Raw genomic sequence first — 21,605 nt, forward strand, 5'->3', positions numbered from 1 at the left:
TCTTTTTTAGATTGTGAGTCCTTTGGGGACAGGGAGCCATTTTATTTATTTCTTTGTTTATATCTATGTAAACCACTTTGGGAACTTCTATTGAAAAGCAGTATATAAATATTTATCGTATTTGTATTAAGAGAAAGGTGTCAATGTGTAAACTCTCCTTGCAAGTCTTAGCAAATGCTTCCCTGACGCTGAAGTCTTAGCAAAAATACTAAAATATGGGAGCCAGCTATAGTGAGCCACTGTTGGGGAGAGAACTCTGCACATACTAAGAAGTGCACAAACTAAGAAGTTTCACACCTAGTTTTCCAACATAGAAATAAATAGTCTGAAAATATCTGTACTCCAGGAAGCTCAGTGGGCTGTTTTGAGTGTTTCCAGCTTGGAACAAAACACCCTTTAAATAAATGGCCTGTTTCAAGCTTGGAACAAAACAACTGTTTCGAGTTGCTTAGAGTACCATTTTGGAGGTCTGTTTTTTGCTTGCTGATTGGTTCTCTGGCACTAGGTTGTGATTGGCTTGTGATCTCCTTGCTTCTTGGTTGGCTTGTTATAAAAATCAAGTGTCGTCAATGGCAACTATGCTCCCATTGGCGGAAGGAAGGAGGGGGAACACAAAAGGAGGGAGCTTCAAAATATATTCAAAGGGAGTAGGAGTCAGAAAGAGCCCTTATAGTTTGCCTCTCTTGGATACATCAGGAGAGGAGGAAGGAATCAAGGAAGGTTTGATTCTGTGGTTTTCTTACCACCAAGTATAATATGCTGTGCTATTGCTGCTATAACTATCTGGTTTCGCTGGATCTCAGACTGACAAAGAAGGACTTGGGTGCCTGCCTGCCTTGAGTTGCTCAAAACAAAACACAAAATTTATTTCGTGCACATCCCTAAAGATAGCTGCTTCCACCACTATTTTGACATTCCCCAGGCAAGATCTTGGTGAAATTGAGCAACTGAGCACTGCTTTCTGAGGCTTTTTCACCCCTTAGGAGAACTGGTTCAAAATTGCAAAATTTCCTAGAAACCAGATATGAAGACTGAGTCAAGGATTATCTTAGATACCTTAGGCAACTTGGGCTGTCCAGCTGTTGATGAACTACAAATCCCATTGTCCCCAACCATATTGTGACTGGGGTGATGGGAGCTGTAGTTTAGCAACAACTGGAGAGCCAAAGTTGCCTATCCTGCCTTAGATAAAGCGGCATACCGATGACCAGAAAACATTTGAACTATGTTGTGAATGCCTTTTCCTCAGTATTACACAGGCACAGTAGTGCCTATATATTATGGTATTATGAGTGGAGAAGTAAAACAGCATTCTTTCATTTTATGTCACCCAAACGCCCCTGCCCCTGCTCCCGGCAACTTCCAGTGGCTTCCTTTTGCACTATTCATGCGAGAAGGGGCATTTTTACACTAAGAATCATCTGCAGTGTGTCAGTTTTTATTGAATCTGTAGGTAAATGATAAAGTTATGAGGAGTAAAAATTCAAAAGCAGACATGAAACCACAAGAGTTGGGTCTCCCTCCCCCCCCCCCATTTGAGGGGTTTGTTGCATCCATAAGAGGGATTTGTTGTATTCAAATAGGGAAGCACAGACTGACTCAATTTCTTCAGGAAAGCACTCTTTCGATAGTCTGTCTTTCATACCCCACACTTTCATGGTTAGTCAAAATCAATGTGTTTTGAATTCCTACAAATTAAGAAAAAAGATGGTCCTTTAACATCAGGTTCTGATATGCTCACTGAAGTCAGAATATCCATGAGGAGAAAAGGGGAAGGAAGTGAATGGGCCCTTGTTGCCCTGGAAACAGCTCTGAAGGCCGGCCGTCTGAAGGGGCTGGCTGGAGAAACACACACACACACACACACACACACACACCTGAAGGAGGAATGTCTTGAGAGGGTAACCATTACAGCTGTGAATGGTTTGATTCATATCTCTGTAGTAAATAGAACAGCCCTACTCTTCTCCCCACTCTTGCTGTGGATAGGAAACACTGGGACAGTGATCCATTCCAGGCCCCTAGCCAGCCTAGACGTTCAGGTTGGGCTGGTGGTGCTGTGGGGCAGCACCACAAGCACCACCAAAAATTCCCCTTCCCAAAATGTCGGGGCCGTCAAAAAGGGGGCAAACCCTCTTAGTGATCACAATTAAGACTGGAACTATGAAAAGAACATGGATTGTCTGAGTGTCTATCGCAATCACTGGCCGAGCATCTGCTTTGCATGCAGCAACTCCCAGATGCAGTCCCTGGCTGGCGGCCTCTCCAGGTAGGGCTGGGAAAGACTCCTGACTGAAACTTTGGAGAGCTGTTAACTAAGAGAAAAATTAATAGACTCATTTCCTCAGTCTTGGGCTCTATTTTGCATGACCTGGCAGCTGACCTTGCAGGCACTGGAAAAGCTGCTGCAATTATAGTAGGGACTCTTTTTTTGGTACGTGTGTGTTTGGGGGATCCTTACATATCCAAAATATAGAGACCAAGAAAGATAAAGGACACTGTGGAGGGGGGGGCAGGGGGAATACATGAAATGAATATAAAATCCAAAATGCATCTGCATTATACAACTACAGATAATACATAAAGAAGCTGTTCACACACGGATGTAAAACTAGGCAAAGGAGGCGCAGCCCGATTTTGCACATGTGTGTGCATCACCAGGATCTGGCCCAATCCCGGCAGCACCGCAGCAGCAACCCCACCTATGGACCCACCCTCCAAAATGAGGTTAAGGGAGCAAGCACTCCCCATAACCTTGTTTTTCCAGTCATCTGTCAGCTGCGGCTGCAAGCAGCTTGCAGCCTGTGGTACTCTCAGGGAGAGGAGATCCCCATAATGCACCACGCACTCATGCAGTGCATTATTGGCGCTCGGGGGGGGCAGAATGACGCATCTAAGCACCCCGACCCTCGGAGCTATCAGCAGGAGCTGGTGCTCATCTGAGTGGGCAATCTAGGGAAAGGTAACTGCTCATCTCCGGGGAGGTAAGCTCTTCAGGACTTCCTTCTCGTTAACCCTATTGCCGTTGTCACTGATCGCGAGAAAGGGCTTAATGACTGATCTACTTGCATCCTAATCCGATCCAGAAGAAATGAACAGGACTTGATGGAAGTCAGAAATCTTATATGCAGAAAAACATGGGCTTTATAATAATATTATTTTCCCCAGTACAAAAGCATGGTTGGTGTGAGCTGCTTCGGTGAGTTTCTCTACACTCTGTCCTCAGGAACCTGAAGTTTAACACAAAGCCTGCCTTATGGCCACAACAGAGTCAAGCGGCTGTTTAGCTGGCCCTATAAAGACATTTTGCATCCTGGGGCAGTTATACTCACTCATTGAATTAGCAAATGTCTACAGAAATAGCAATTCTAAAACAGTGTCTTTAATAAATTCAATAAAAATCCACAATGTATCCACAATAGCGAGCTGCTTTCCTTAACCAATTACTTTCTTTTCCAAATCTGTCTCTCACCTTTACATGCAATTAGAATGTAAAGACCATCACCAGGGAAAACAAACATTAACATCCTGCCTTGGGCAATAGACTGGAGGAAGAATGCAAGTGGAAGCCTGCAGCAGCTGCAGGTCAGATCTTGCATCAGGATAAAAGAGAGAATAACTTTTGGCACAGCGGCCAGTCACCAGAGTATATTTTTGGGCACTGGAACAGATTTTGGGGGCAAAGTGGGCTGGAAGAACTTTGGTTGGGGGAGCGCTCCAGTGCCAGATGAAAACTTGGGAAGGCCCAGGTCTGTCCTGGCCCAAACCTGGCTGTAGGCCAGCAGCCACCTCTACTGTGCCTAGCCTTTTGATACGCAGAGGAAATTGTAAGTGTGAAGGGTTATGGGAGAAATGTACCCTAGCATTCCTCTCTGTGGTCAAAGATTACCTTTGGAATGTAGGAAGAGACATCTGTATGAGCCAAAACTCACTTAGGCAGAGGATAGAAGCTCTCTGAAATAAAGTAGAACTTGAATGGAGCCCAAACATGAAGAAATGATCTATCTATCTATCTATCTATCTATCTATCTATCTATCTATCTATCTGTTACATTTCTGTACCGCCTCATACCAAACAGGTGATAAAACCAAATTAAAACAGCTATAAAAATATAGAACTATTTAAAACAGCAGGGCAACAATAAAAATCAACTTTTAAGTTCCCGTTCCTTTTTTCTCCCTAATTTGATCCATCCCTTTATTCATATATTAAAGGCAAAAACTTTGTTCTGTTTATGCAGGACACAAGGTTCCTGCTACATTGCTGAGTTCTTCAGGTAGAGCTCCACTCCAAAGCGTCAACTGCAGTAATCCAGAAGGCTGTTCCATTTCTCTTTCCTGTTTTCATCCCACTATAACCATCACTGCAGAAGTGCCCCTTCAGTTACCAGACAGAGAGGAATGAAATACGGTTGCATGTACCCAAGCATCTTCAGAAGGTTGGCTGGAGAACTCATTATAGTCTATGCAATGACCAGATCCAAAGATTTGTTCTACCTTTCGTAACAGTGGAAGAGAGGATGCTGTACAGCTTATCATTAAGAACTCTTAAAGCTGCCCAAATCCCTTCTGTTATAACTGTACAGGAGACATGTAATCCTTTGCTTCTACAGAATACATGATAAGTCTTTCTGACTGATTACAGGCAGACATGAGTAGCTGATGGCTACTCTCTTAATTTCTATCAAGAATTCTTCTAACTGGCTGAGCTGGCAAGCATAGGCAGGGGCGTATCTAGGGTAAGGCAAGCAGGGCATGTGCCCCAGGCGCCACTCTAAGGGGGGCGCCATTTTTTAAAATTAAAAATATGGCCACCGAAAACAAAATGGCCATTGCACGTGTGCAAATAGCCTCTGTGAGTAAGTGCTATTGTGAGGCCCTAGGCCATGCCAGGCCTCACAGAGGCCATTTGAGCATGCGTGGCAGCCATTTTGTTTTTAGCAGTCATTTTTTTTTTTTAAAGATTTTTTTTAATGGCCACTGCACATGCTCAAATAGTCCCTGCAAGGCCCTAGTGGCCAGAGGGGGGAGGGGGAACCTTTGCAGACCCCCCCCCATGGCCTTTAGGAAGCTCCCCAAAGGGGCTACCAGTAGTTTGTTTTTTTAAAAAAATTAATATAATATAAGTCACTGTACACATATTTAGTTTGCCACTATGTACAGAGAATCAGGACTTGTGAATACTGGGCTGAAGCTTATGAGCTAGGATTGTATTCATTTGCTCTTACTTTGCTTCTTGTGATAAGTGAGTTAAATGTAATGTCTTAATAATATGGCTATTATATGGTGAGTTTGTCTTTGAATCAGTGTGAAATCCTTAGTATTAAGGCCCACTGGGAGTTTCTTGCTCTCTTTCTCTCATTTTAACTGTCTTTCTGAAATACTAGAATATATTCCAAGCAGTGACACAGTTTTCTCTGCATATCCTTTAATTATTTTCAGAGTATTTGGGAAAAGTCAAATTCTCCATTTATTTTTAAAACTTATGTAATAGTGGTACTACAATGCATAGTAAAGAATTAGACAGGCACTTCTGTTTAGTTTTCCAAGTACACCTCCACATAGTATTTGGTTATTTCATGAGCCCCAGCATACTGAACTTTGTAGTTTCCCAGCATTTTTAGGTCTGGCTACATCCACTGCTAAATAGTTTTTGAAATATTAAAAGATTAACAAGCTTGACTTGTATTTTTGAGCTGATATTATGGTAAAGTTATCTGAAAGATGGGTGTCAGATGTTTGGACAGGGGCCGCAATTTCAGTGTTTGCCCTAGGCACTATTTTCCCTAGATACGCCTCTGAGCTTAATAAGAAGGGTATAAAAATCTTTTCAGTATTAATGAAAGTTTGACCTGATTTATGTGCTGCATATATTTTTTAATTTAAATGTGCATTATTTTTTCATGTCCAATTGCCTTTCAAATCAATGCAATATCTGCACTGGTTTTCTCTTCTAGAGGCTTGACATGCCCTCTCATTTCAGTATTTTAAACCTTTTAGCCTAATGGATTTTCAATAAATGGATTCAAAACGAAAAGCATTGTCACCATGAGCTCACAGTTTTGTCTATAAAAGGCCTAAGGCTCTTCCCATGACATTCAATATACTGTGTCATGATTGACAGGAGATTGTGAGCAAAACCATCACATTCCAGAAGGTGAATTAATAATACAGAGGTTTCTGTGAATGTATTGCATTGCATTTTTCCCCAGTCACATTATCATGTCAAGATAATTCCTGGGCGTGGATATCCACATATATAACCAGCATTAAAGACTAGTGGTATAGATCAAGGATTTTCAGGTGTTTTTAACAAGTGTACCACTTCCATCTCAAAACTTCAGTTCAGACATCCCAGCCAAGAATTGTGAAGAGAAGTAAATATTACCAAAGTTGGTGGCAAATAAAATACAATCTAATTGAACCTGTCCTGGGATGGGGCAAAAAACTCCACCCCCTAACTCTATACTGTGGCTTCCTTCCTTTTAGAGCTACATGGTTAGGGTTCCACAGCATACCCCTAATCTGACCACACACACTCCTCTCTCGCTCTCCTCTCTATGTGAGTGGCTTGCCCTTGCTGCCAAACCTGTCAGCCAAGGGGTTGGCTGAGCCTGAGCACCTAACCAGCCAGTCACATGGAGGGAGGGGTGGACATTTTGCATTTGCCACTTGCAACACATCCCTAGCTGTAGATTTTAAATAGCCATGGGGATTAGAACTTCAGATGTTAGAAACACCGATATGTATAGTGGATTATTAGTAAGTCAGAAAACTGTGAAGCTGTTCTCACGACCTGCTCTACCTGGGCTAGAGCAGCCCTACCCAGGTAGAGCTGCTTATGAGAACCTCCAGGATCGGTCCCAATCCCAGCGCTCTATGGTTGGGTAGGCTGGGTTTTTCACTCAGGCTAAAAGTGAGATAGGAGTACGCACACCCACCCACAGGAATTGTAGGATTCCTGGAGGCCGAGTTTCGCTTCTCTGGCCTCCAGATTGCCTCACTGCTCACAGCAGTGGTGAATGTGTGGGCCAGTGAGCGGTGCGGCTGCAACAGAACCATGGTTGTGTGGAAGAAGGTAGGAAAGATTCTGCCTCCCCCCCGCCCCCCGGCCCTGGATATAGCAGTTGTGTTCTACAGGAAGAAAAACAATTATGAGTATTATGCTTTATTAGATTTTTTTAATGGAGAAAGGAACATATCACATTTTGTTATTCATGCATTGCAACTGGCAAATACTGCACTCTGCTTTGGGACTTAATGCAAAGATCTCATTTTATGGAAATTAATAGGAGCCTAGTGAACTCGGTGTAATTTCTCACACATGATATGTTCTAAACAAAAAAGTTCATATAGACTCATTGGTCTAAACTTTTTATTTTCTCAGCTTTGAATGCTCTTCAGCTGCTTCTAGAGTACGATAGCATATATTACAGGTGCCATCTTCTGGTGATGAAATTGTTGCAGCATGAAATAATTCTATAACACTGATTTTGCTCATCTTTTCATGCACTAGAAGGTTCTTTGCTAACACAGTACTGCTTTTAATAGATTAATGTTTTACACATGTATTTATTTAGAGCACTTTTATTCTGTTATTGTGTTCTTTCACAGACACAACACAGCTTACAGTAAATAAAGCATAATCATTCAAAACAAAATCTTTAACAGAATGGTCAGATAGAGTACTGGGACGGAGTCAAAAGGGAGTTTTGACAGCCAGGTAAAACCAAGCAGCAATTGCCCAAGAACAAATTTGCATGAACTGGAGTTCAAGGAATATTTTGGCTCCTGTGAAAGTACTACTGTTGGCCTCAAAAATGAATCTTACATAGCTACATATAGATTTGATTTTTAAATGTTGTGGTGGCTCCAGGCTCATTCTGGCTCTCTGGCTGCCTGGACTTTTGCACAGCCAGGGGCAGGGCCTCAGCAAGAGATGGAGGATGCTGGGAAGTGGGGAGGTTCACAACACCTTGATCCCTCACCTCCACCACTCTCAACAGCCCTCACTGTCTTCTCTCTGTGTCTTTAGGTCTCCACTGGGAAGTATACGCTGGCCTCTCCATGTCCATCTCATCACAGGCCTAGCCTCAAAATGTTTCTGGCAGGCCTCATAGATCTCATAGGATGAAATCCCACTGAGTAAGATCTCAACCTCTTGTGAGATGTTAGCCTTTCTCTCCACTCACCCTTCCCCTGCCACAGTGCTGCCTGTCTTCTAGCCTTCTGCAGACTGCCTGTCCCAACCGTCAGTGAGCTCTTTTCACTTCAGGATCCTGTGGCTGTGGTAGGTGTGCCCAGCCAGTAGCAGGGCAATTGGGATGGCCTGACAAATATAATAACACGGTTACATACAAATAACTCAGTGGCTGACTGCTGACTAATGAAATACTTGTGGAAGGATGTTGTGCTGTTGCAATGCTGTTGTGCTAGCTACTTGCACTAAATCCAGAGCTTGTGATGCAGATTAGTGTTGCACTACTGTAAGCATGCTTATATTTGTGGAACAGTTGCACTACCTGAGGTACGCTTCATTTGTTTTAAACAGAACTTTTGCACAAATAGCCCAGTTTCACAAATCCCTATTTTTTAGCGCAGCAATGTGATCTTGTTGCACTAATGCAATTTTGCTTGTTACACAAGTACTTTATCAGTCAAGATGTCAGCCAGTACATTTCCTTAAATGATTAGTGCATTTTCCCATAATACAGGAACACCTTTGTATTCACGGAGGTTTCATTTCCCAACATTGCCGCAGATAAGAAATCCATGGTCATTACTGGCAATGTAATCATAGGGGTCAGTTTCCTGGAGGTGTTAATGATACAGCTCCTGGGGGAATTGGCAAGCACCCCGGCTACTTTGGGGCTTGTGTGGGGAACTAGCAAGTTTAGATGGAGCAGCTCATTTTCAGAATAAATTTGTGCAAAGCTTCATTCGTAGAAATGACTGACAGAGTTTGAAGTTCAAAAATAGAATCAGGTTTATTTTAGGGTTTCAGGGTACAGGAAAGAAATCTTGATTAGCAAGAACAATACTAACAAGACTGATAAAGCAATAGGATTAAATTGAAGCTCACAAAGAGGCATTTTGGCTTGAGATCCAAATTAAATCTACTCAAGGCTAACCAGAGAAACGGTCTTAGAGAACAGCTTTGGATTTAAAGAGGGCAGAAGCGGAGGGGAGCCAGAGGCTTTAGGGTAGAGATTAGTTATACTTAAGTCCATCCAGTGGGGTGTGTGGACCCTTGTAGTTCGACCGATGTCAAGGGACCTCTTTCCTCGGGGACAGGTAGAAAAGCAGAAGGCAGGAGCAAGGATCCAAGTGCCACACAAGGATCCAAGATCCAGGCAAAATCCAAATAGGGTCTCATCTCAGGAGACCAGTATATGGAGGAAGCCAAGCATGTTGCACAGATCGGGCTTGGAAGCAGAGCTGATCTGGAGGTGACAAGTAGGATAGACATGAAAGTCCGGGCACAGCAAGATGGTGCAGCTAATGCCCAAAGTCACAAACATGCAACTGGCTAATCCAAGAAAAAGACACACAGTTTGATTGTGTCTTGGACAGAAATAGACAGCATCTTGCCCTGAAGTGGAATGTTGATCACACCTTTCTGTTGGAAATGGTAACAAAAGAGGCCATTGTGCCTTTTTCAAACTTTTCTGGGTGTGCTTCTACCACCACAATGAGGTGAATAGGTTAAGGAACTGGTGTAGGGTGGAATGAAATGAGTATATCTGAGCATATCTTGTGGTCAGGAAGGACCTTGTGAGTGTCTAGGAATGTTTTAACAAGCTTGCTTCCCATGCCTCAAGCCAGCCATTAACACTTTTGTTCGAGACCAAAATGAGCTTGTCACCTCTTATCTATCCCTTCCTGTAAAGGTGATAGGATTGCACTGATCTGATGTGCCAACTTAGGGGGAGAGCATTTGGCTGGCTAGTTCTTTAGAAGAATAGCACTTAATTAACTCGTGTCTACTCCAGCTTCTTCACCTGGATCGGAATCAGGGAGGCGAGGAGAGGGATAGTCCTCCTGCAGATGTGTCTTAGTTTTACCTAGAACCACCTTTTCCAAGCTACGTGCCAAGTGACATACCCCATGAGTTAGCTCATGTGAACCAAATGGTGAACTCATGATCCCATGCATTCAGAGAGACAAAAGTGGAAACTAAAAGTCTGTAGCTCCAAAACAGAACATAAGAACAGCCCTTCTGGATCAGGCCCGAAGCCCATCTAGTCCAGCATCCTGTTTCGCACAGTGGCCCACCAGATGCCGCTGGAAGCCACAGGCAGGAGTTGAGGGCATGCCCTCTCTCCTGCTGTTACTTCCTTGCAACTGGTACTCAGAGGCATCCTGCCCTTGAGGCTGGAGGTGGCCTATAGCCCTCCTACTAGTAGCCGTTGATAGACCTCTCCTCCATGAAGTTATCCAAACCCCTCTTAAAGCCATCCAGGTTGTTGGATGTCACCACATCCTGTGGCAGAGAATTCCACGAATTGATTATACATTGTATGAAAGGTGTAGGGGTGCTCCTGGGAGCCCCCAAACAGGCTATTTGAGTAACAGGAGGTTGGGAAACTACAATAAAAATGAGCCAAAATGGGAAGGACGCAAGGTGAAGTGCCCTACCATGGTTTATGGGCCTCCAGCACTCCAGCAATCCCCCCCCAAAAGTGCAACCCCCCGCTTCATGATTTTTGGACCTTTTTTTATTTTACAAAATAAGGCACAAAAGGGCTCCAATGACCAAACTGATGGCTAGAAATGACATCCGTGGTCATTTCCAGCTGCCTTTGATCCATGGATATGTGGATTTAACCCATTTTTTTCTGGTTTAACATCCCGTATACTGAGGTTGGGTGCTAATTACCCGACCATGAATACGCAAAACTGCGAGTGCTGGAACCGTGATTAATGAAGTCCTCCTGTACCAGCTATATTTAAAACAAACATCTGATGGAATGGTTTTGAGAGTGTTTGCAAGTTAAGCCATCTAATGGCACAGCGGGGAAATGAGTTGACAGCAAGCCAGAGGTTGCTGGTTTGAATCCACGCTGGTATTTTTCCTAGACTATGGGGAACACCTATATCAGGCAGCAGAAATATAGGAAGATGCTGAAAGGCATCATCTCATACTGCACAGGAGATGGCAATGGTAAACCCCTCCTGTATTCTACCAAAGACAATCACAGGGCTCTATGGTCGCCAGGAGTCGACACCGACTCAACGGCACACTTTACAAGTTAATTAAGAAATAAGCTGGACTGATGACATTCACTGAAGCTATTCCCATGATCACTGGAAAGCGGGCTAAGGGAGCTTAACCTGCTTTCCAGTGGTTGTGGGAACCACCGGTATCACAGGTGAGCCCAGTGCTCCCAAGGTGGCTAGCCCACCTAAACTACTCTCCCCTTAAATGAGGTTAACGGAGCAAGCGCTTTGTTAACCTCATTTCATTGCTCGTGTGTCACCACGGTGCATGGCGACATACAAGTAGACCCCTGGCCGAGAGGCTGCAAGCAGCTTCAAGCAGCAGGGGTCTCTCCAGGATGCCCCACGCACTTGCTCGGGGCATCCTGGAACTTCTGGGGGCTCCGCAGCCTCCGATCCCCACAGCCCCTGCCAGCTCCATGATGGAGCCGGCAGTCATGTGGCTGGCTGATCCGTCCACCCAACTATGAGCAGCTGCTTGTCTGTGGAGAAAGCGGACTAAGGTCTCCCCACAGAACACCCTCAGGCACTTCACATATGTTGTGTGCCTCTCTATGTTTTAGGGAAAATATAAAATTATGTATATGGGCTTTCTTAACTCACACATTACAGCAGTTTTGCACGACTTAGGATATTTGGGATAATGTAGGGTTGACATTCAAGGAAGGAGGGAAGCAACAATGGAGTTCAGCAACTGTCCAATGACAGTCAAAATGAACATTTTGACTTCCCCTTCCCTCTGAAGCCCACTGTGTGTCCCAAAAAGATGTCCCTGAGGGTTTCACACCCATATGCTTGTGGGTAGGGGTGGGCTGCAGCCACTGCTTGTGCAGCTGGACACAAAGTTTATAATAAACTTGCATGTTTCCTCTGTAACATGTAAGAATGCAAAGGCAACAGCCGCACCCACTGCATGTCCCCAGCATCTGGGATTCTGCCTGTGCACCTGGAGGTTCTCTGTAGCCATCATGACTAATAGCCACAGAGGGATCTCTCCTCCTCTGTGAATGTTTCTAACCCCCTTTTAAGCCCATCTAAGCCAGTGGTCATCACCGCATCTACAGGTGGTGAGTTGCACAAGTTAATTGGCTTATTTATTTATTTATTTATTTATTTATTTATTTATTTATACATTTCTATACCGCCTTTCGTTAAAAGAAAACCCCAAGGCTTTCTTTTTGTGTATTCTGAACAGAGATGGGCCTCAGTGCCGAATGTGATTTAGAGGAATTTCCTAGCTAAAGGACTTCAGCAAGTGATTAGGTGGAAATCTAATCTAAGTGATTAGGTGAGAAATTAGCTGGGGACATACAATGGATGTGGCTGTTGCCTTTGCCCTCTTACATGTTACAGAGGACTCATGCAAGGCTTATTATAAACTTTGTGTCCAACTGTACAAGCAGCAGCTGCAGCCCACCCCTATCCACAAGCATCCCCTTCCTTCAGAATTTGTTAACAGAAGGGGAAAGTCAAATGAATAGAAAGTGACATGTGGGGAGCAGGGAGGGCAGGACTGGGATGACTCGCCCCTGGTGCTCTGACACTTTGAGCTGCACCCCCAAGACAGTGTTTGGATTCAAACCAGAGCCAGCATGACCAGTAACAGTAACTTGTGACTTCACAGTCAGCCACAGAATTCTGCCATCATGGTTCCCCTTGGAAACCTGCGAAGATTCTGCAGCAGGCTCACTTGGCAGCGTTTTAGATTAGCTGAAGCATCTTCGATAAATTGGCTGTCTTCGGCTGTCAGTTTATTAGCAGCTTATCAGCTTAGTTGTCAAGATGGGTGGCTGTTGGTCATGTGTGGCCTGCAGGTAAGTCTCTGGTATGGTGGGTGAAGCAAAATCTAATGGTGGTGTGGACTTGGTTTTTAAAGATGCCCTCCCATTGTTTTAGCCTGTCTGGGCAGAGAACTGAAGCCCAGCCTGCTGTGTTCACACGTGTTTGTGCTCCCTGTGGGAACTTCAGTGGTCACAAGTTCACCACCACTATTCACACCACACAGCTTCTCCTTGAAATTCAGGTGGCCCTCGAAGGTCACCTGCTTGGCTGAATTCCACTGTGTTTCTTAAGCTTGGAGGTTGTAGACGGGTGAAGCTGTATCACTCAGGAGCTGTGGGGAAATCCTGCCCACCAGTTGAAGCTGACTTCAAAAGCTGCCCCCCAGCACCCCCATGTTATTTCCAAGAACATGCCTAACCTTTTCTTCTTTCATGTTCCCGTAGGTCTCACCCAGAGGCAGAACCAAAGTGAGTTGCTCTCTTCTCTACCCTTGACTCCTCTTAATGCTTTTGGCTCTGGTGTGGCCAGCTGAAGGGATGGGGGGGAGTGATGAGGGGGAGGTGTTCAGACATAGCCCAAACCCAGGTGTGGCATATATTGCCTCATCAAGGTGAGCCCATCTCCTTTCCTTGTTCAGAATGCCAGTAATTGGCTGCTGAATCAAATGCCAATTTCATCAACTGTCCCCTTGATACCTTTGGCAGGCTGCCTCCCTCCTATTTCAAACACAAAACAGCATGTATGTGTCCCTTGTGGGGGGACTTTTTAAAAGTGGGGAAACTACACTGGAGAGGGGTGGGAAAGCTGGCCTCATGACTGTGAACTACGAGAGCAGGCCCACCCCCCGCCCCACCACAACCAGTCAATCCTCAATGAAAAATACTCTGAGCAAAATGCAGTGAGTGACATTCAACGGCAATTACATTCACTGCTCCAAACTATGGAATCATCCAAAATTAGCAGGGCCAGCTAGAAGGATTAGGGGAGATGACATTCTTGGTTGCATATGAATTAAAATTAGAGGGAGGGCACATACTAGTAATACCCCTAGTAATACTAGTAATACCCCTAGTATTACTGGGGGAGGAGACCCCCTCTTTCCTATGATTTGCTACTAAGAATATTTCTCCTTATCTCTGCAGGGATGAAGATGAAGAGGGGGCACTGACAGGTAAGTGGATGATGAGAGTGCCTGCTTCTCCTCAGGGCTCCCCAGCCCCCCAGGGAAAGCCTCCTTGGAGAACTGTTTCTCTTAGACAATGGAGAGAGATGGGCAGACATCCATCTGATGGATGGATAGCAGGAGGGCAGGTTCAGCCACCTCTATCCTTTGCTGTTGATGTAACCGAAAGTGTTAGAGGAGACTTGGGGGGGGGCTCTGTGAGTCACATCTAGCTATCCTCCATTCGAGGAGGAGTTGGGGAAAGGGCTGTGGCAGCAGGCAGGTAGGTTTGGTCATTCTCCTTTAGAGGTTGTGCGCTTTTGAAAAAGTCCTGCAAGAACCCTTTGCCCACACCAAGCCGCTAAACATCCTCTGGGTCTTTTTCTCCCTGCCTTCAAGAAGAGGAAGCTAATTATTTCCAAAGTATCTCATTTTTTGACAATTACATGGGTCAAGATGGAATTGGAGGATCACCTGAAAACAAGGGCAACATTTCCTGGCCAACGTGCTCTGAGCTTGGTCCAAAGAGACTCTTTCTTTCTCCGACCACAGTTTTCTACCTCTAGGAGCCAGGCCCGCATTCCTGAGATCACAGCTATGCTTCCTGCTTATGGCATTCAGGCAGATTTTCAAGACCCCCCCACTCCACAGAGGCTGTAACTGGGGGTTGGTTCGTGAACCAGAGATAGTCCATGTCAACCATCAGCTCCCATTCTGCTCAAAGGAGAAGCTTCTTTCCTCGCACAGAAGGGAGAGCCCATAGCCCAGTAGTGGGACAATTGCTTTGCATGCACAAGGTCTCCTGTTGAGACTTCATCATCTTCTGTTAAAGGATCTTAGCTAGCTAGGAAAAGGCCTCTGCCCAAGAGTGGCTGCCAGGCAGAGTAGGGCAAAGAGAGCCAAGAGTATGACTTGGTAGAAGGCAGCTGCACCTGTATGTACAGCAGACAGAGCCTGGCCATTGCACTCCCTTCTGAAGTGTACTTGGTTAGGGCTGTCTTGCCAGTCAGTGCTATGCAATGTACTCCTCTTCATTCCTTGCTTGGTTCCTTGGGTGGCCCACCTCACCCACAATCCCAGGCTACTTCCCAGCTAGCTAACCTAGGCAGAAAAGGGAGGCCATTTCTATCAGGCCTACAAGCCACGATCATTACCTGATTCCTGCTTTATTTCCTCTCTTTCAGGTCATCCCAGAAACCCAACCCATGTTGCACCATTTTCTGGGGGACTCCCCAATGTTTGGGGGGACATTCTGGGGAAAGAGCTCATTGAGGGACCCTCCATGCCAGAACCCCTTCCAGCACCTCGCATCACCAACAACATCCTGGGGGAAGAGCTCACTGAGGAACCCTCTGTGACAGAACCCCTTCCAGCACCTCGCATCAGCAACAACATCCTGGGCGAAGTGCTCACTGAGGAACTCTCCGTGCCAGAACCCCTTCCAGCAACTCACATCACCAATGACATCCTGGCGGAAGCGCTCACTGAGAAACCCTCCATGCCAGAACCCCTTCCAGCACCTGGCATCACCAACAACATCCTGGGCGACGTGCTCATTGAGGAACCCTCCGTGCCAGAACCCCTTCCAGCACCTCACATCACCAACGACATCCTGGAGGAAGAGCTCACTGAGGAACCCTCCGTGCCAGAACCTCTTCCAGCACCTCGCATCACCAACGACATCCTGGAGGAAGAGCTCACTGAGGAAACCTCAATGCCAGAACCCCTTCCAACACCTTGCATCACCAATGACCTACTGGGGAAAGTGCTCATTGAGGATACCTCAGTGCCAGGTCCTTCCATTCTCACAGACACTCCGAAGGAAGCAGCTTCTGTGTCAGAGCCCTTACTAGAGCCTTCCATTGCTGATAATTATCTTCAGCAAGAAGTAGAACTCCTCAAAGGGTTACAGCATGACTATGTCCAGCAGCGTAAGTATTGCGACACCTCAGAAACCTTTTGCATATACACCCAGCACAAAGATCAGCTGAAGTTTTGATACCCAGCCCAGATGATGGACTAAGCCCTAACACTGCCCTTTTTGCAAGTCACCAGCACTCAGCCTGGTCAGCACATACAACATTTGTTCCTTTTTGCTCTCTTTGTTGCAGAACTGAGGGTTCGCCGCATTTCCCAACAGTTCCCTCGTTCTCTCCGGGCCATCAACCTGCAAATTGGACACATGCGGACAAGGCTCATCCGCAGTGAAGTTCGGCTGCAGTAGTGGGAAAGGGAAGGTATGTTCACAGCATGTCCCTGAAATTGCTGCTGGGCTAAGAACGGCTCTTTTGTTTATTTCATGTTGAAATGCTTGATCTGAGTCTGCATCTAAGGTTTCAGCGGGGAGGGTTGTCAGTGCTTGCTGAAGTGTTCCTTCGTTTTCTGTCTTTCATGTGTCCAAGCTCCAGTGCCTGTAATCCAAGCAGCTTCTCAGAGTGAGCAGTGAGGGCAAGTGATGGTGGGTGTGGTAGGATGTCAGCCTTTGCAGCTGACCTCCTGCTTCTTCTCTCTTGCAGATGTTCCTGCAGGCCCTGCTGCACTTCTCCAGCCCTCTGGGTCTGATTCATCATTGTCCTCTGCCTCCCTTGAGGTTGCCTCCATCCCACCCTCCACCTCCACCTCTTCCCTCCTCCTGCATCCCTCTCCACCTCCTTCTCCTCACCCACCTCCTCTGGAGCCAGACTTCAGCAATGTGAAAGAAACTTTGCAGAGTTTGGTAGAGATGAAGGTCCATCAGCTGTGTGACCGTAAGTCTCACAGAGGCAGCACTCCATAACCTCTACCTTTTCCAAACTCATTGTGATTTTACAATCTAAAAAACGTATAGTCTAAAAACAGAGGCAGGGATACAATAGAAGAAGTAGAGGGAAGCTGAAGTGGGGGCAAGTGGGGGAAAGATGTGTATGTATTTCAGCTGCACCTCCTTAGGACCAGGGAGGCCCAGGTTTGAATTCTCATCCAGTCATGAAACTCTCTGGGTGACTTTGGGCCAGTCACTTGTCCCACAGCCTAACTTACCTCTTAGGGTTATTGTGAGGAAAAAATAACCATGTATAAAGCTCCCTGAGCTGCTTGAGGAAGAGCAAAATATGAATGCTAAAAGGAAAACAAATATCAGCCCTTTTGAGTTTAAGCTGAGATGAAACAGGAAACCAAGGAGGATGATATACAATTGTGCATATTGCAAATCCTCCTTATAGTGTCATCAGTGTACATGGGCAAAAGTTCCCTGCCACCAGGAGCATACAGTCTAAAGTTTGGCTTTGGAGAGAGAAGTGAGGAAGAGGAGGAATGGGAGAGGAAAGCATAAGGGGCATTCAATTCAAGCCGATGGAGCTGCCTCTACTGAGGCATTACTCCAAAGGCTGCGCAGTGGAGGTGGGTTTTGAGGTATCATTGGAGGGATAGGAGAGAGACGAGGGGCCACATCTGAGTGGCTGTTCCAGACCCAAGGGTCAGCGACAGGGAAGAGAAAGAGTTGTTTTAGAGAGCAGGAGACCTTCAAGTGGCTCCTGAAGGCAGAGAAGCTGGAAGAGCAAAAATCAACCTGACGAGGTGAAAGTTCACCGGGGGGGTACATAGCCATGGAGGGTTTTCAAGACAGAGAGGAGGAGTCTGTGCTGGGCTTGGAAGGGGACTAGAAGTCCGTGCAGGGACTGACATGGTGGAGGACAGGCCCCTTCACCCTGTTTGTTTTCTCTCCTTCAAGGCCAAAGAGACCTCCGCAGCTGCCAGGAATGCTTACAAAGCTTCAAGGCACTGAGGGGACAATTGAGGCGGCTAAGGAGCAGACTGGCCAGGGTGGAAGCCACTATGGGGATCGTGGTTCCTCCAAGGGAGCTGGACGTTGCTGAGGAAGAAGGGGAAGGCAAATTAAAAGAGACAACTGTGCTACTATTTACATAAGTAGCAATAAAATGCTGTGTATATATTTTTTAAAAATTAAATATTTTTTAAATAGGATGTAGAGATAGAACAGCAATAAAACTAGCATATTTATTGTTTTTTAAAAAATGTTTTATTTTAAAGAAAATACATTTGTCTTGCTTTGAATATTCTTTGGGTAGAGTTTGGTAAAAAGGTCTTTGGGTCAAACTCAGCTACAGAAAAGACTTTCTTGGCCAGTCCACTCAGGGCCAAGATATTTGAGAGGTTCAAGATGTAGCTCAAGATAGACAGTTCCTTGCCAGGAGGCTCATACAGAGCTTGTCTGCCCCAACATGTATGGCTAGGAGGCTGGATTTTTGGCCCTGAAGAGGGATCTGCCCTGTGTGGAAGAGGATGGAATGGTGATGCGGAAGAGGAAGCTTGATTTAGGGCAGGGCTGCACAACTCCAGCCCTCCAGCTGCTGTTTGGCTACAGTTCCCATCAACCCTGACTATTGGCTACTGCGACTACTGGGGACTATGGGAGCTGTAATCAAACAACAGCTGGAAGGCCCAAGTTCGAGGCCAAATGTTATTCTCCAGCCCTCTTATTTTCCACCAAGAGGCAAAGCTGCAGCTGGAGGCTTAGATCCAGGCAGAGTCAAACTGAGTGACTGATTTGGCCCTGGGGGAACAGCTAGGAGGTGGCACCTCCATTTCCTTTGCAGGAAGAAAAGCCGTGGGGGTGGCTCTCTGTAGAGCATGACAGGAAAGAACCAAAAAAGGCAGCCTCCATATCAGGCCACCTCCCAGGACCTTCCAGCCTTGCTTGTACTCTGGCAGAAGAACCCAAGGAGACCACCTTTATATCATGAGAGCTCTGTATCAGACCTCCACCCAGGGCAATCCATCCCTGCTGATACTTCAGGGAAAGAGACTGAAGAGGCCCCCTACATAGCAGGCCTCCTCCCAAATGCAGGATCAGCAATGAGATTAGACCTTTAGCCTCCAGGCTGTTTTTCTGCCGGAGAAGAGAGAAGAAGGAAAGCCTGAAAGGGAGCACTTGTCACTGCAAATGTTAGATTTGATATGACAATGAAATAAGACAGCAATGCAGGGACCACTGCATTAGCTACACAACTCAGTGGTCGAATGCCTGTCCTTGACCATCTCTAACAGCACTTAAAGATGGTCAAGTGTAAGGACAAGAATATGTTTGCTCTTGAGGCTCATTGTGCATGCACTGAGAAGAATCATTAGAATCAACAGAAGATGCCTTCTTAATGGGATACATTGGGCTGAGTGTTTGCACCTAAAACAACACATCACCATGGGAGTGCTGTGCCCATGAATGCAGTAATGCAAAGAGTTGATATTTCAGACGAATGGTGCGCCTGATTCAGACAGCTCTAGGCAACAAGCTTGATACTCTGGCAATGATTCAGGAATATCATCCAATCTTCAATGTCAGTTTTCTTTTAAAAGTGAAGAGAGAGTTTCTGTAATCCTGACACCATTATTACATTTTATTAACATTATGCTAACTGGATGGTCATACATTGATTTTCTGAAAAGGATTCAATTTCCTGGCCAGAGTGACCAACATTTAGTCTACTAATTGTTTTAACTTAAGAGAAATAAACAGCTCCAGGAGATATGACTGTTTTGGATGCCCCTTAATAAAAATGGAACTACTTTTATAGAATTTCCTTATTTTGCCAAGACCAGATGGCTGAATTTTGAAAGCACATTTAGCAAATAGTTTCTCTCTCTCTCTTTTCTTCTGATAGAGAATAGTTCATATCTGTATCAATATATGCCAGCCCAGGGCCAACTCCAAAAGTAAATGGGATATTTGGCCCAGGGGTCGGGGAGCCAACAAAACAGCAGCTGAAAGTCCCTTGCTGTTGCCTAGCAACTAATACACATCCCTTTGCCTTGGCTCAGCAAAATTGCCAAATCAGATCTCAACATGGATATCACAAGCCACTGCACACCTAACCATGACAGTGCCTGCAACGAGGCAAGAAAGGATACATCTTGTCAAGAGAAAGGCACACGACCTGCATTCAAGGGTGGAACATGGGGGGCAGCCAGGGCACGTGCCCTAGGTGCCACTGAGGAGGGGGCACCACACCAGTTCCTGCCACCCCCACCCCATTGCCCACCGGCCCGGCCCCAGGGCCCCTCAGCCACTTGCCATCCTGCTTGCCTTGCCTTCCAGCTCTGGCCTAGGATCCGAGCGGCCTGCAAACTGCAGAGAGCCCTTCTTCTCTCCCTGCCTCTCAGCTGATTGGCAGGTGGGTGGGGCTTCCAGAGAGACTTCTGTGTAGGCCTCCCTGAAGCCTGAACTTGGCATTCCCCAGCAAACCAGGAAGGAGACAGGATGGAAGAGTTCTCTGCAGCAGACTCTCTGCCCAGACCATCCAACACAGCTTTTGCAAGGTAGACTGTGAATTCCTTTTTGTGGTTACCCTCCCCCCACCCCAGGTATATAGGGATCTGCTTGCCATAGGGCTTTGATGGGGGGGGGGGAGACTGAGAAGTCTCTGAATATTTAATTTAAAACAGATTGAAAAATTTCTGGCTTAAAATTTCTGGCTTTTTACTATCTAAAAAGGCCTGTTGCTTGTTTCATGGCAGAAAATTACAAAAACTTCTGGAACAAACAATATTATATTCATTCATTCATGTATAAATGCGCTTATGTTCAAGTTGTTTTGCAACCCAGAAGGTCTGAGTGAGAACCGTGAAACATGTGTTGTGCTTTTATTTTATTTTTCTTTTGTGTGAACTGCTCTCCAATAACTCACAGGACTTCAGGGTACATCTGGCCAACATGTGAATGCAGAACCTCCATTCTAGAGGAGATGTGTGTTAAAGGGCTTTTAAAGCCTCATGTGAAAAACCTCCTGGAATCAAACTTTACTGAATTTGTTCAAGAATTCTGAGAAAACAAACATAGGCTCACCCTGCATGGTTGAAAGTCTCCTTTGCTAATCTACAGCGAGGAGGCCATTTTAATAATTAGTGTTTCTGGTGTGTTCTAGGCATTAAAAGTAGCACAAATATATAGTACTCAATGTATATCACTATATATTGTGAAGTGTGCATGTGTGTATTCAGTGAAATGTATTTCCAGGCAGCATACTTATTTTGAAATATCAGACTTAAATCCTTGGGTGCCTGGGGTGTGTGGAGGCCGTGGACTTTGAGGGGCTTCGGGCCCATTTTAAAATCTCATCTTGGCCCATTCCAACCTTGCTATGCCCCTGGCGGTCACTACACATGGGTTTCTGCACAACACCTGCACAGAAGAAACTTCCATGTAGAAAATGTTTCTCTTGTAAACTGACCTTGAATTTTCCATCCATGACTGGGCTATCTGAGATTTAGAATCAATAATAAAAGAACAGCACACTGCTTGTGATGGGAAGGGGCAAATTACAATGATTTCTTAGTTGGGCAGGGGGCTTGTTTTGGCCCTGGCAGAACTTGGCTGTCTGCTCCTGTTGAAAATTCCTCTGTCTAGTGTGGCAAACTAATGTATCCTCCTCCCTCTTGGTGTCAAAGT

General features: G+C 45.6%; 1 protein-coding gene across 10 annotated transcripts in view; it reads left to right on the forward strand.

Annotated features, from left to right (window-relative positions):
- LOC128330698 (uncharacterized) overlaps positions 1 to 18,172 on the forward strand; it is an 88,152-nt gene extending 69,980 nt beyond the window's left edge. For 2 of the 10 annotated variants that reach the window (XM_053263917.1, XM_053263916.1), the window contains exons 3-7: positions 13,446 to 13,469; positions 14,145 to 14,173; positions 15,349 to 16,095; positions 16,276 to 16,911; positions 17,874 to 18,172. In XM_053263917.1, coding sequence (XP_053119892.1) covers positions 13,446 to 13,469; positions 14,145 to 14,173; positions 15,349 to 16,095; positions 16,276 to 16,388 — 913 coding nt within the window. In that variant the 3' untranslated portion in view covers positions 16,389 to 16,911; positions 17,874 to 18,172. Of the gene's footprint in view, positions 1 to 595; positions 721 to 3,539; positions 4,440 to 7,883; positions 8,146 to 12,643; positions 13,035 to 13,445; positions 13,470 to 14,144; positions 14,174 to 15,348; positions 16,096 to 16,275; positions 16,912 to 17,873 lie in introns of those variants that run through there. The other 8 variants (XM_053263924.1, XM_053263921.1, XM_053263918.1 and 5 more) reach the window with 8 other exon arrangements.
- The last annotated feature ends 3,433 nt before the right edge of the window (positions 18,173 to 21,605 follow it).

Source organism: Hemicordylus capensis, chromosome 6 (assembly GCF_027244095.1).
Source record: "Hemicordylus capensis ecotype Gifberg chromosome 6, rHemCap1.1.pri, whole genome shotgun sequence".
Taxonomy (NCBI): domain Eukaryota; kingdom Metazoa; phylum Chordata; class Lepidosauria; order Squamata; family Cordylidae; genus Hemicordylus; species Hemicordylus capensis.